We start from the raw sequence: 14,407 nt of genomic DNA, 5'->3' as shown, positions 1-14,407 counted from the left end.
CGTCAGCACCGCGGACAGCGCCGGCCGCCGCCGGACCCACGGGCAGGCGGGGCGAGCCCAGCCCCACGCCGCACCCACGTCCCGCCCATCCCACGGCCGGGAACCAGACACCCCCCCCAATCTGGGCACGGCATCACCCCACGACCAGGAGCCGGACCCCCACGGTGAAGCCCGGCAGGCCCCATGCCCAGGGAGCCAGGCACCCACCCCCCCCCCCCGGGCGACCCCACACCAGGGAGCTGGAGCCCCAAACTGGGCCCAGCCCGACCCCTGAGACGGGTCCTCCCATGGCACCTCTGTGGGGAGAGCCCCCCGTTACCCAAGCCCCAGTCCACGGCAGGGAAATCCGTGGATGTGCAGCCGGATGCCTTCACACATGGCGTGGAACACACTCACCATCCAACACACACATCTACTTCTGAAAAACATCCACCCCTTCCGGCGTTCCCAGGCTCCTAAAATTCTTTATCCTGTTCTTTAAGAGCTGTTGAGGACTGCCCAGCCTGCTGTCTGCAGTGGGAAGCATCCCTTAGCACCCCCATGCCTCAGGCTGGCCTCCCGGGAACCAGCCATTCCCCTGCTGTAGGGAATTTTGTTTCGAGCAGTTGGCCCAGCATCCTAGCTGGGACCAGACTGGGAGCGTTCAGTCCTGCACTCCCTCTGCTAAGCTTCAGATGTCCCTTCTGAAAGGAACATTTCTTAATTAATACTCTGCATCATGTCAGTTCTTCTCATGTATTTATGCTCCCTCCCTGAGTACCTTCCCTGTCTGTCCCTCTTCCAGCAGCAAGGTGATTATGCAGGCTGGACCTGTGCTACTGGATGTTCCTGAGCCATGGTCCTGGTGTAGCTGTAATGGATTGGTGACACTGTTATATTTATGGGTATTTCAAGAGAAAGAAGAAGGCTACTGGGTGTTCATATGTTCTTCTTGTATTATTTAAGAGAAGCCATTTGAGAGCACAGGAGAAGCAGTGTCTGCTCCCAAAAGGAGGAAAAATAATGGAGGGGAATATTTGCAAAAAGCTCAGTTAAGTAAATATTTTATGCCCAATAATGTTATGGCTTTTGAATGATGCATGCAAGAGAGTTGAAAGGAGGTGAGGCACAGAGAGAGGCAACATACAGTGCGTGCTGAGTGTGAAGGTGTTTGTGGGGGGAAGGCAAAGGAGAACACAGTGCCCTGGCTGGTGCCTCTCACCCTGGCTGGGTGGCTGCTGGCAGGGACAGCACAGCAGGGCAGGGCTATTCCAGTTGTTAGGTTAACAACACCATTTCACTGCAGAAAAGTTAGAGTGAATCTTACAGGGAGATGGTTATGCTCCAAGTGGATGATACCAGCCAATATGCTGACCTATTTCCTCCTCTTCCCTTGGTACCCACCCCAGGGAGTAATCATGAGAGAAACCTGCATCCTCCTGACCAAGCCTGCATCAGGCAGGAGCCCTCTTGTTCTCAAGAGGCTCTATGCAGTCTGTAAGACACATCCCAAAGACTCCTTGTAAGAGCCACACCCTAGACAGCCGAGATAACCCAGAAAGGCAATATGACCACACCAGCAAGGCAGGGCAGCCCTGCATGTGGTGGGCTCTGGCAAGCTGGAGGGATGCTGCAGTGAGTCGCAGGGAGGGAGGCACCACCAGGTTGGAAAGGAGCTTAGTGCAAGATCCCTGGCAGCTCAGTGGAGGCATTAGCAAGAGGCAGGAGGAGCCATGCAGAGGCAGGGTACAGGACAGGTTGTCCCAGGAGGCTCACAGCCCTCTTGAAGTATTGGGAACCACAGCTGCCTTGTTGCTTTGCTTGGGAGATGATCAGACCTGCCAGGAAGGCATAGGAGCAGGGACCAAGGGGTAAAGAACTGGAAGACAGAGGAATTGCCCTGACCCAGAAGGAAGAGGCAGATAGGGAAAGCAGAAGGAAGACCAGTCAGGCAAAGGGAGAGGGCTGGGGTGGTGACTGAGGGGAGGAGAGCAGGGCCAGCACAGAGGAGGGACATTTCTCTGACCAGAGGAATTCTCCTCCTGGCAGGCAGAAGCACAGGGTGAGCATCTGGCACAAGGTAAGCACAGAAAGGAGTAAAATACCATTAAGTGCAATAAGAAATGTACTTAATCAATGAGCTCTGCAGCTGAGGATCAATGGGAGGCAGACACGGCCATTAGCTAAGAAAGCTGAGAAAGAGCCCCAGGCTCTGATGGAGCGGTCGATGCCGGGTTTAACCAAGCAGCAGCAGAAGGGTCCCAAGCGGAGAGCAGAGCCAGGCTGCAGCCACGAGACAGGGCTGACCCTGCTCCTTGGGGCTCAGACCCCCAACAGGGAGCAGAAAGAGGAGACCAGGCTATGGCCTGCTGAAAAGCCTAGTGCTGAGCCCTGAGAAGCACCATGGACTCTGGACCAGACATGAGTATTCAGCAACAGCAATAAGGGTGTGAGAGGGAATGGGACTGCTGCTGGCAGGGAAAAAAGGGGACTCAAGCCCCTCATCATCATCCGGGGACATCACTTGGCTGTGGAGAGCAAGAGCCAGGGTTTTAGCCATGGGCCTTTCTCCTGTGGAACAAAGGCTGCAGTGAAGTTCAGGTGTTGGTCCTTGCTGTGGGGCCCAGCCCAGGAGGGTGCAGGGGGGTGTAGGCATTCTGGGGAGATCACCTGGAGCAGAAGAGACATGCAAAAGCCTCACTCATACCCACACTGCCTGGCTGACAGCTGCCTCCTCAGAGAAGGGCTGGCTGCAGAGCAGTTTTCCTCACTGCTCTTGTCCCTTTGCCTCTCTCCTCACCTTGAGCACTGTGCTGGATTGCTCCCTAAGGGCCACCACATGAAAGAAGTGCAAACTAGATGGCGAAGAGGTCACCCTCCCAAGAAGGTGTTGCACCAGCCCAGGTAAACAGAGCTGCTGCTGAGTCAGGACTTGCCCAGGCCCCAACCTTGAGAGATGCCCTAGTGCCCCCCCCGACCCAGCACGCTTGGAGCCCGTCCGGATGGTGCCGGCGCTCGGCTGAGTCACCACACACAGGGCTTCCTCAGGAGATAGTCTTGATTTTCAGCCCATGAGCAAATTTAGCGCTGGGGAAGGCAGACAGCCCCAAGCAGCAAGTGGGCACAAGCTCCGGGTCTCACTGACAGCGCTGCAGCTGACTCAGCCCTGGTGCTGGGACCCTGCCACACTCCTGCCCTGGGCTCCATCAAACACCCAGCTCCTCAAGCCAGCCCAGCCCTGGCGCTGAAGTCCAGCTCCGTGCTCTCTTCATGTTTCCAAGGCTGTCGCCCTCAATCCTGACCCCTGCTACTCCCCTTCCCACACTTGCTGAAACCAGATGGCCAGAGCCTAATCAGACCCAAGCCAGCAGAGAGAAGGAGCACCGATCTCCGTGCAGGGGAGTCTTTGGGGACCAGGCACAGAGCTAGTGATGTCTCAAGAGTATTGCAGCCTTGGGCTGTGCTTAAGGCAGAGTTTCTGTACGTGCCTGTGAAGAGGAATAAAGCGGCTGTCCCCTGGGGTCTCTTCCCAGGGGGTGGGCTCCCTTCTCCCACCGGAGCTGAAATCATAACCCTGATCCCAGGAGGCTGCTCCTGGCCCTCCTGGAGCCCAGGACACATGCTCCATCCCTACACATCGCTGGATCCTGTCACCGTGGGCTGTGCAAGACACATTCCTGTCACTGTCCCCCTTCCCAGACCCCACACCCCAGCAGGAACAGCTGCCTCATGACCCGGGGGGCTGGGGGGTGGTCCCAGTGCCGTGTCGAGCGCTGCTCGTGGGTAGATCTGACCAGTTCACCCCACTCCTCACGCCTCCCTCCCTCCCACACGTTCCGACGGGGTGGGGGGGGGGGGGCACATCGCCCGTCCCGGCGGACAAGAGAGAACCGGGCAACCACCCCGACGGGGAGGGGGGACGACACACCAATCCAATCAGTGCCCCCCCGGGACTAGCGCAGGACCCTCCGCTGCTCCCCCGCAGCCTCCCGGGACCGCCCCCCCGACCCCCGCGCCCCCCGCCGGCGGCCGAACAGCGCCACCTGGCGGCCGGGCCCGGCCGCGCTGCTGGGGGGGCGCGGGGGTCCCTCTGGCCCCCCCCCCCCCCCCAAAAGAAAAAGCAACTCTCCGTGCCCGCAGCGGGCCCGGCCCTGCCCGCACGGCAGGCTGGAACGGCGAGTGCCTCGGCCCTGCGGCTGAAGGGGGGGGGGGGGTCCTTGGCCGGGCTGTGGGGGCCCAGCCCCGGGGAAAGGGGCGGTTCGGGGGATCCCCGCAGGCACCGCCCGGGCTCTGGGTCCAGGTGACCCCGCAGACCGCAGCTGCGGCACCAAGGGAGCAGTTTCACCCAACTCCTGCCTCCCGGTACAGCAGCCAGGCCCTGCCCGAGGAGCTCCCCTGCAGCAACCTCTCTGCCTCTTTTCCAGCCTCTTCGCCTCTTTTCCAGCCTTTGTGAGCTGCTTGGCTGGAGCACCTTCCTCTCTCCATCTGCCTCACGGCTCAGGCCAAGTCCTGGGCTGCTCCTGGCTTTTGATTTCATGCAGCGCACTGTCGCTCCTGACTTTGAGGCCGTTATCAGCACTTGCTTCACCCGCACCCTGGTTCCTTGGCCATGCCTGGCATAAAGCAGCTTGAACACCCACAGGCAGCGTTGACTCTCCCTGGTTGGCAGTGGGTGTGGGTAAAACCGGGTGTCTGCTCTGCCTGGGAGCAGCCTTCTCTCCAAGAGCTGCCCTCAGCTGCACCCTACAGGGAGCAGAACAGGGTCTGCTCTACACCCATCAACTCCACCCAACTGTCCCAGGTGCATCCAGTCCCCAGCAGCTTCCACAGACTCTGCAGCTCCATCCAACACTCAGCAGCCCCACATACCTCCCCTCACAGGCACTCCAGAGCCACTTGGCTGCAGAGCTCCTCCTGGTTCTGCTCACCAGGGCAGCATTACAACTTCAACCACAAGGTCCTGGCACTAGATTTTTTCAATGATGCTAATGAGCTTATCTAGGCCCTTGGTACTCAGGCAATCATGTGCTGGGAGCCAAGAGCAGCATTGCAGACATTTACCCTGCATCTGAGCTGCACCAAACTGATGAAGGACATAGGCTTGGTGTAAAGAGCAAACCAGGGCATCCCCAGCTGCTTTGTTCAATTCTCTCCTCACCCTCCTGGCCACCTCATCTCTCCCCTTTTCCCTTCCTTCGCCCTCTTTCCAACAGGCTGCATAGGCGATGCCTTAACCATTAGGACAGCACAACTGATCTACAGAGCAAAGCTACTCCGGGCAGGACAGGGAGGTGAGCAAAAGAAAAACACCTACTTGCTTTCCATCAACTCATCCTTTATGTTATATCCAAATGCACCATTTCCAGCCTGCAGCGATCCTGCCCTCCAACACCTCAACAAGTTCCTGGGAGGGGGCTCTCCCTGGGGGGCGCAGAAGGCTGCAGCTCAGCCTTTCTCCTGGGGAAGCAGCTGCCCGCCCACCCACCCAGAGACCCCGCACGCATCCTACCTCTCCTGAGGTGGGTCAGACCCAGGGCTCTGCTGTCCTTCCACTTCCCAGCACTTCCCCCCTCTGTGCTCAGGCAGAGCTGCACCAAAAGAGTCTTTAGGGCCATGGAGAGCTTTTATAAAGCATCCCCCAATCTCCCTCCCTCCAGTCAACCGGTCTCACCTGTGGAGCCCTGCCCAGGCATCTCCCAGCTCATTAGTCCCATCGCCAGGGAGCAGCTCAGGCCACGCTGGTAACGGATCCCTGCAGATACGTGTCCTGCGGAACTGAGTGACCACTCATGGGGGATGAAGTGTGACATTCCTGACTGAAATTCAAGTGGCACCCCTGAGAAATTTGCAATTTGATTTTCCCTTTAAAAATACAAACTAAAGAAGGAAAATCCACCTGGTCCCTGCCTGCCTGACCAAACTGCTCCCCCCCGGCAGCTGCCCAGTACTGCCCACATGCATTCACACGCTGCAGGAAAGCTGCAGTTTCGCCCAAGGGGAGCTCGGCATGTCACTTTTTCCAAAGGCTGGAAACAGGCTGGGCCCCCGAGCATCACATTTCAAACAGGGCAGTTCCACTGGCGGATGACTTCTCTGTGCTCTTGATTTCTATCTTCTAGCCCTTTCATCTGTCTTCACTGAGTTAATTGGTACACAAGTGCAGGACGGACAGTCTCGGCCCCAGCATGCCTTTGCAGGGACCATCTTCCCCAGGCAGGTGTTGGGACTGACAACTTGCGCCCTCAGAGCATAGCTCATTGCATGGTGCCGTAAGTGCTTCCAAGGATGCAGGATCAGTGCTGTCACCAAGGGGCCCGTAATCCAGAGGGTGCTGAGCAGGGACACGGTGGCCCCAGAGCAGCCACAGCCCCTCAGGCACATCTGTTTGTAGGATAAGCACCCAGGGTGCTGTTAGTGCAAGATCAATTGCATCAGCCTTTTTAACTGGAGATGGACAGTGTCCTCAGGCAGCGTGGCCAAAGGTGATGTTCTTTATCTGTTCATGCTCCTCAGATACCAAATACCAAAACGTGCCCTGAGACACTCCTGTTATTAAATATTCCTCCGAGATTAGAGCAGTGCTTCCTTCTCTCTAGCCTCTTCCCTCCCAGCAGAGCTGATCAACATGATAACTTATCGGGACCTTCCCTGTGCTGTTAGCAATGGCTTGGAGACTTATTGACTCACCTCAGAACAACACGCTGAATATTTAGGACTGTCCCTGAGCTTGATAAGCAATAACATCTTTATCATATGAGCCCTTTAAACCCTCAGTGCCTGCCAGGCCCCTCTGTCCTCGCTGAAAGGATGGTATCAGAACCAGGGCAGCTAACGCTGATAAACAAAACAGTTCCTTGAGTGAACTGCAGTGCCAGGGCTGGCAGAGTGGGTTGCCCAGCAAGCAGCTTCCCTCCCAGTGCTCTCCACTGTCCAGACACACGGCAGCTACTGGAACGGACAGACATGACCCCAGCAGAATGACTACTCTGCTCCAGCCTGTCTAAACCCAGGGTGCACAAACGTGCCGGTCATACCAGTACCCTCTGGCTTCACAGCACCCAGCAGAGCCCAGCACAGCCCAGCAGAGCCCCACAGCCCTGCTCCCAGCAAAAGGATTTCCCCTTGGGCTGCTGTCAGACCAACACCCACCCCATGCCCTCTGTTAGCAGGAGGAGGGGTTGGCTCGGGGCTCAGAGCTGGCTCCATCCCAGTGCAGCTTGGGTTCGTTTCCACTGTCTGCAAACGAAGAACCCAAGGCTGCGCTCCTGGCTTGTGTTGGCCGTGAGGTCCCTGGTGGGATCGCTCGAACCTCTCACAGTGTCCTTGCACGATTATCCCATGTCAGACCTGGGAAACACAAGCGCAGGGGAAGAGGCAGCTGAAACATTGATGCACCCTGAGGAATCGGTCCAGACGGGAATACTCAGGGATGCTCAGGTCTACAGAGAGACGGTCGCATGTGCAACAAACCATGGCATGCGCGTGAGACTCATCTGCCCAGCTCACCCTTGGGGGAGAAATGCCAAGGAATGACCCCAGACAGTGCTGGGGAAAGCAGTGGAGACAGCTCTGCTTGGTGAGGGCGGGGATGGCTGGGCAATTAGGAAGCAAAGCAACAAGGAATAAATCTGGAACCCAAGCAGGAGATGAGCAAAGACACAAAGGTTGAGAGTTCAGACACTGGGGAACCAAATCAACCTCTGTTACATAAGTCTACAAAAGCCTTACACTCAGTTTTGCTGAGAAATGAGTCGTCAGCAACGATTAAACTCCAGAGAAGTCATAAAACCAGCAGATATTGATAACATGGGATGCTGATACGGCGAAGCTCAGCAGTGCACGAGTGGATGAGGGTCACCTGCAGTGAGCAGCAGAGCCTGAGCTGCAGGAGCTGGGCTGGGGGCTGGGACACGGGGGCTTCAGAGCCGGGCTCACACTCAGGAGCATCTCTGGAGGTTGCTGGTATGGGCAGGATCCAGGAAAGAGCCTCCTTCCCCAGTATGTACCTCCACAAAGCCACACTCAAGGACCTAGGGTAAATCCAGGCTCCTTTCTGAGCCTCTGAGCACCGCGCTCGAGGTGGTTGAGTGGCCCTGGGGTTGGGGGGGGTTGCCTTTTGAAGCTGAACTGCTGACCAAAGAGCAAGGCACCAAAAGCCAGGAGCGTGGAAAGGACACCGCAACGGGCTGCAGGGAGCCAGCACAGGGTGAAGGATGATGGCTGGGGCACAGGGTGCTGGGGTGGCAGGGTTCGCACAGGCTGCCTGCAGAAGAGAGCGTCCCGCCACAGGAGCAATTCTTCCCATTCCATGAGTACTGGAATAGCATCCAATGCCACTGATGGAGGACGCAGATTTGGTGTTTGACCCAGAAGGAAATCTAAGCTAATCTACTTCAGCTAGACAAAAATGAGAGAGGCTCATTCTGATACAACGTGCTGGATGAAGCCATGCATCTGATCAGCAACTGCAAGATTAGATAAGAACTGAACTTAGTCCCATCCCGCATGTATTAAAGTGAGCTCTCTGGATGTCTGGGCTATTCCAGTTCAAGGGCATGAAGATGTTCACTTCACTGGGGTTCCTATTTGCTGCCCTCTCTTTAGCAAGATGTATCCCTGTGCAGCAGATATCCAACAACAACAAAGTCCTCCTGGTGTCCTTTGATGGCTTTCGGTGGAACTATGACCAGGACGTGGACACCCCCAACCTCGACGCTATGGCTGCGGAGGGGGTGAAGGCGCGGTACATGACCCCTGCCTTTATCACCATCACCAGCCCGTGCCACTTCACGCTGCTGACCGGTGAGTCCCCCCCCAGCCCCAAGCCAGGCAGAGCAGCACAGGGTGCAGGCTGGGGAAGGGCAAATTTAAAGCTTATGCATCAGCGAAGGACACTACATCAAGCAGCCATTCAGCCTCAGCAGCATGCGAAGCTTTAGAATAGAGACAAGGCAATAGTTGCAGAAAGTGCTAGAACTGAACCTGTATTTATCAAAGGTAAATAGCACCAGATGTCGTAGGAATTATGCAGCCACCACCTAGACCATGGTAGGAATTACACAGAGGCCCCCCCCAACAGGGCTCATCCCTAAATTCTGCTTTAATAACAGATCAGCTCAACTCTTTTGTATATATTTATTCCTAACGCATGTGATCTGCAGCTCGAGCTGGATGCCTGTCGGTTGTTACTGGATTTATAGTCTCTATAGGTTCCCTGATTTCCTGACGGCATTTCTGCTCATCCAGTCCTGTTCACAGTGTCTGGGGTCTTCTCTTCTCCTGCTTCACTCTTGCAGCCTCCAGGCACCCTTTTTGTCTGTGTCTTGAGACATTTCCTTCTCTTTTGTTACAGGATAGCCTGTAGTTAGTTTAGCTATACTTCTTTACCTACTAGAGTCACAAAACAAGGATTAAATTATAGTTCATGCAGCCTAAGTCTTCATTTACTTTAGTCACTAGTGCTAAGCTCTGGCACAAATTAGTCTCTCACTACAGTGTCCTCCCTTTGTTTTTATTAGCCTACCTGCATTATCTATATTATATAGGTGCCAAATATTGATAGCCTCTAATCTGTGTACATATTGGAGTACAACCCAAGCTATAACATCACAAACACACAAATATAATTACAAAGGCACAAACACAAAATAATATTCCATACAATATTCTCCCAATCCAGATTCCCCAGTCAGTGAGAGACAGGCAATAGCTGCAGAAAGGGATAGAACTGAACCTGTATTTATCAAAGGTAAATAGCACCAGACCAACCTGACAGCCTCCTTTGATTAGATAAATGATTTTTTTAGACGAGGGAGATGCACTAAATTTAATCTTTCTGGACTTCAGTAATGTATTTGATACAGTGCCACACGGGAAATCGTTAGTTAAGATGGAAAAGATGAAGATTAGTACAAAATCTCTAATGTGGGGAAGTAAGGGGCTACAGGGAAGAGGACAGCAGGTGATGCTGAGAGGAGATTGTCACGCTGGAGGGAGGGCAACGGGGGCATTCCTGAAGAATTGATTTTGGAGCCAATCTTATTTAAGATTTTAATTAATAACCTTGGCATAAAAGAGTGGAACATGCTAATGAAATCTGCTGATGAGAAAAGGCAGAGAGGCATTGTCAATACAAGGGAGGACAGGGATATTGTGCAGAAGTAACTGTGCAGTCTTCAGGACCAGAATAATAAAAATAGCTTGAAATGTAATAGTACAAAGTGCTCGTCTCATTTCTAACAGGAATTTCTGCTGCATGCTGACCTCACGGGTTGTGAACAACAGAGAAAGCGAAACACCAAAGCAATTAGTTAAATGCAGGATAACGGTGAAACACACACACACACCCCCTGCGCCGAGAAGGGCAGGAGCAATTGCAGGCAGCACCGGCACCTCCAGGGGTGAGGGTGCCCCGGTTGGAGTCCGGGCGAGACCCACTTGGGATCAACCCACCCGTGTGAGGAGCAGGCATCCCCCCAGCATCTCATTCCCTGCCCTGGGAACCCCACTTTTTACGAGACAGAGGGAGGAAGGAGGCAAAGCAGAGGCAAAGGGAAAGCTGGGATGGGGTACAAAAGGCAGAAGCTCCTCGCTGACCCGGAGCTGGCCCATTGCCCAGCGCAGGGGGAAGACCCCCCCAGCCACAGCCCGGCTCACCCCCTCCTCCCCCACCTCTCCTGACAGGGAGATACCTGGAGAACCACGGGGTGATCCACAACATGTGGTTCAACACCAGCACGGGTCAGAAGCTGCCCTACCACAGCACGCAAGACGTGGACAGCTGGTGGGACAACGGCAGCCTGCCCATCTGGATCACCGCTCAGAGACAGGCAAGTGCAGCAGCCTCCTCACACGCACAGACCCTGCACAGACGGATCCTGCCTGCAATCATGTTGTAAAAGCTACAGGCAAGCCACGATCTCTAGTGGCCATGAGCTAACATCCTCACTGCAAACGACAGGCTAATTAGCAAAAAAATGAAATCCCCAGACACTGGCAGGAATAATTATGATCATTCTATTAAAAATAGCAAAAAATAATAGATGCATTTCAGCTTTATTAAGACATTAATAAAACAGGTTATCCTTTTCCTGTTTAAAGAAATCTCAGCCAGTTCCTTAGGGAGCATCACGAGCCCAGGGGCTTCATACACTCCAAGGCACATTCGTCATTTCCACAGCCTCCCCCAGGACGTTTTGGGCAGCAGCATCAGGGGCTGGTCTCCTCTTCACTGGGGACTGCAGCAAGCCTTCCCTAGGTCCCAGTAAGCTTTGAATCTGGCTTTGAGACAGGACCTGAGACCTGGCCCAAGACACGTACCTTTGCCTGTCTTAACCTGCCAGATTGGCTCCACTGACTTCAGGGTGAGTGCTTACATGATTGGAGTAAAACACACCTTAATGTCTTGATGGTCAAGAGCCGGAGGGTCCATGCAAGCTACAAACAGGTCACTGTTTCCAAAGTTATAACTAGTGTTACTAACACAGTGAGAAAACCAACATGCAGGAATTCTGGGAAGGGCAGTGCTTTCAATTAATCACTTTTAATTGGCAATGAGCAAGAAAACTTCATTAGAGGGAGAGGTAGACATTAGGGGGCTGAATGAACTAACCGCATTAGTAGGTGGTTGCATTGACAGATGGAAAGATGCTGTAGAGGAAGTTCAGGTGAGTTTATGCAATGTCTCCACTAACAGGGTTTAAAGACAGGCTCTATCTATTTCCCTGGAGGAAGAGCAAAATATCAAGGGGAAGAAGTGAATATGAAGTTGGTGGAACCCCTCTTGTTCAACTACAGCAACGAAACCAACTGGAGAGAGAACATTGACACCGCCATGGAATGGTTCACGGTGAACAACCTCGACTTCATCGCCCTCTACTTCGGTGAGCCGGACTCAGCAGGACACAAGTACGGCCCTGAATCCCCACAGAGGAAAAACATGATCAAGCAGGTGGACAGAACCATCGGTTACTTGAGGCAGCGTATCAAGGAAAGTGGCCTGGAATCAAACCTCAACCTCATCATCACATCTGACCACGGCATGGAGACCGTCATAAAGACCAACGAGATTCACATCCAGACAGTAAAGAACTTCACGTTCAAAGACATCCAGTTTGAACTCTTAGATTATGGACCAAATGGACTATTGCTGCCAAAAGAAGGAAAACTAGAGCATGTGTATTCAGTCCTGAAAAATGCCCACCCAAACTTACACGTGTACAAGAAAGCAGACTTCCCGAGGAGATTCCACTATGCCAACCATTCCCGCATCACCCCGCTCCTGTTGTACAGCGATCCAGGATACGTGATCCATGGGGTAAGATATACACACAGACATACCTTACTGTCTTTTGGGAATCTGCCTCTCTCCTCCTGCCCTTCTCATAGCACCCCAGTACCTACCCGGCTTTATGCCTTCATGTTGATTGGTCTCCCTACAAAGAGATGGAAATTCCAGCTCTTTGTGTAAAGACCTTCTCTGCTGTTCAGACAAAAAAGGGTCCAGGAGTCTTGGAGCACAACTTGCATGAAGACAGAGTATCAGTTGCAGGATCGCCTCCTAGCCTGGCATTAAGGGAAGGCCCAAAGTCAAGGCCAGCAGGCAGCTTCCCATTGCAAAGCTCCTCAGTGCAATGAAATTTGGATGCGCTGACATTTAGGGAGGGAACCTGCAAGATGTAATTGCTTGACAGCTTTGTCTAGGCAGCACCCTCCAGCTTCTGCAAAGTTTAACATCGTTAGATCAACTTCAAAAACTCAGAGAAACCAGACTGTTAAGGCTGCGGAACATGGCACGCGAGAGCCATGGGCAGCAGAGGTGGAGGCATCCAGCATCCTGGAGACCGCGCTTGGGGCAGGGGGCTGAAGGGTTTGGGCACCCACATCCCCTCTCTCCCTTTCAGAGATACAAGGTCCAGTTCAACAAAGGCGAGCACGGTTTCGACAACGAGGCCATGAACATGAAAACCATCTTCCGCGCCGTGGGACCGGCTTTCAAGCAGGGGCTGGTGGTCGAGCCCTTCGAAAGCGTCAACGTCTACGCCCTCCTCTGCGAGCTGCTGGGCATCACCCCCGAGCCCCACGACGGCTCCCTGCATGCCGTGAAGCCCATGCTGCGTGAGTCCCGGGGAACACCCCCCCGGTCCCGGGACCCCCCCCCTCCGCCGCCCGCCGGTGCCGGCCGCGCTCCGCCGGGATTCCCGCGGGAACAGCGACACCTGGCGGCTGCCGCCCCTCCCGCTCCCGCCACCGTCCGGCGGCTCCGGGGCACCGGCGGGGACCGGGCATCGGTCCCCGGCCCCGTCGCCGCCTGCTGGTGTCCGCCGTGCTCCCCCCCCGCAGCGCGCAGCTTGCGGGTCGTCGTGTCCCGTCCCGTTCCCCCCGCTCCGGTCCGCGGGCTCGGCAACCGGGCAGGGTTCGCTTTAACGGGGTGTAAATGTCCCCCGAGAGCAAAGCGAAGCTCCCCACAGCCCTTAGCGCTCAGCAGCAGGAGATGCACAGTGCTGAGGCCAGCAAAGCCTCATCCCGGGGGGGGGAGCAGAGCGGGTGGCTGTGGGTGCCCAATTCCCGGCGCAGGGTCCCCCGACTCGCAGCCTGCTGGGACGGGGGGGCCCGGGGCTGCTGCTCACCTGGGCAGGACCGGGCACCCGGCTAATGCCAAATTCCTCCTCTGGGCATCACAGGTTCAAGTGCTCCTCTCCCTCCTGCCAAGAAGCTGCCGGTGATGCTGGGAATTGCTCTTGTTCTGGGATGCTGGGGAGGAATATACTAAACCCCAACCCATCAGAGGTAACTGACTCCAGGGACATCCAGAAAAAAACCTGGAAGTGCCCTTGTCCAGGCAGGCACGTGCCCCGTCTGCTCTCGGTCTCTCTGGGGTTTGTCCGTCTGTGAAAGCCCACGCTGCGCGGTGCCCACCAGCCGCTCTCTGCAGGGCACAGCAGACCCTTTGCACCTCAAGCAGAGAGACTCTGGGTTTTTACTGCCCGGGTCAGCATTGACATCACCTGGGGTGTTTGCTGGGCTAGAAAGAAGGGCTGGACATCCCTCTGGCCTCCTGCCTGCTGCTGCCTGTCCCCCTGCTCTCCGGCCTCTGTGTGCAACTGGGTCTGGGCGGGAGGGCAGTTGTGTGAGCGTCACGAAGGAGGGGTGAATGCTTCATTGCTTGTGCCTGTGTGTGGCTGCAAGAGAAATAAGGACATAAGTTTGCTGCTTGCCTTCATTGTGCACATGTGCCTGGAGACCCATCAGGGCAAGTAACTCTCAATCTAATTTCCTGGCACTTCCAGCACAGCGCACACCCAGCCGATATCCACAGGCTGCATATATGTGAAATAAGTAACAGCAGTGCTGTGCTTTCCTGTCTTGGCAGCCTCCGAGTTCCAGGCAGCTCTACCAGAAATGTGTGGCGAGATGAGGAAGGACATGG

At 55.1% G+C, this 14,407-nt stretch overlaps 2 protein-coding genes across 3 annotated transcripts in view; one reads left to right on the top strand and one right to left on the bottom strand.

Annotated features, from left to right (window-relative positions):
- RBFOX3 (RNA binding fox-1 homolog 3) overlaps positions 1-14,407 on the bottom strand; it is a 190,429-nt gene that overhangs the window by 169,424 nt on the left and 6,598 nt on the right. The window lies entirely within an intron of this gene.
- Positions 8,541-13,750, top strand: ENPP7 (ectonucleotide pyrophosphatase/phosphodiesterase 7). Its single transcript, XM_069799627.1, has 5 exons — positions 8,541-8,781; positions 10,663-10,808; positions 11,675-12,295; positions 12,882-13,095; positions 13,662-13,750. The coding sequence occupies exons 1-5, from the start codon at positions 8,541-8,543 to the stop codon at positions 13,748-13,750; spliced, it is 1,311 nt and encodes a 436-aa protein (XP_069655728.1).

This window comes from Haliaeetus albicilla, chromosome 12 (assembly GCF_947461875.1).
Source record: "Haliaeetus albicilla chromosome 12, bHalAlb1.1, whole genome shotgun sequence".
NCBI classification, from domain to species: Eukaryota; Metazoa; Chordata; class Aves; order Accipitriformes; family Accipitridae; genus Haliaeetus; species Haliaeetus albicilla.
This window is presented reverse-complemented; position numbering and strand designations above follow the sequence as displayed.

Excerpts from the sequence above, each read along its gene's own strand:
- ENPP7 (XM_069799627.1), top strand. The coding sequence starts at position 8,541 with ATGTTCACTTCACTGGGGTTCCTATTTGCTGCCCTCTCTTTAGCAAGA. Across the intron at positions 8,782-10,662 it reads CCACTTCACGCTGCTGACCG|GGAGATACCTGGAGAACCAC; the intron begins GTGAGTCCCCCC and ends CTCTCCTGACAG. Across the intron at positions 10,809-11,674 it reads GGATCACCGCTCAGAGACAG|GGTTTAAAGACAGGCTCTAT; the intron begins GCAAGTGCAGCA and ends CTCCACTAACAG.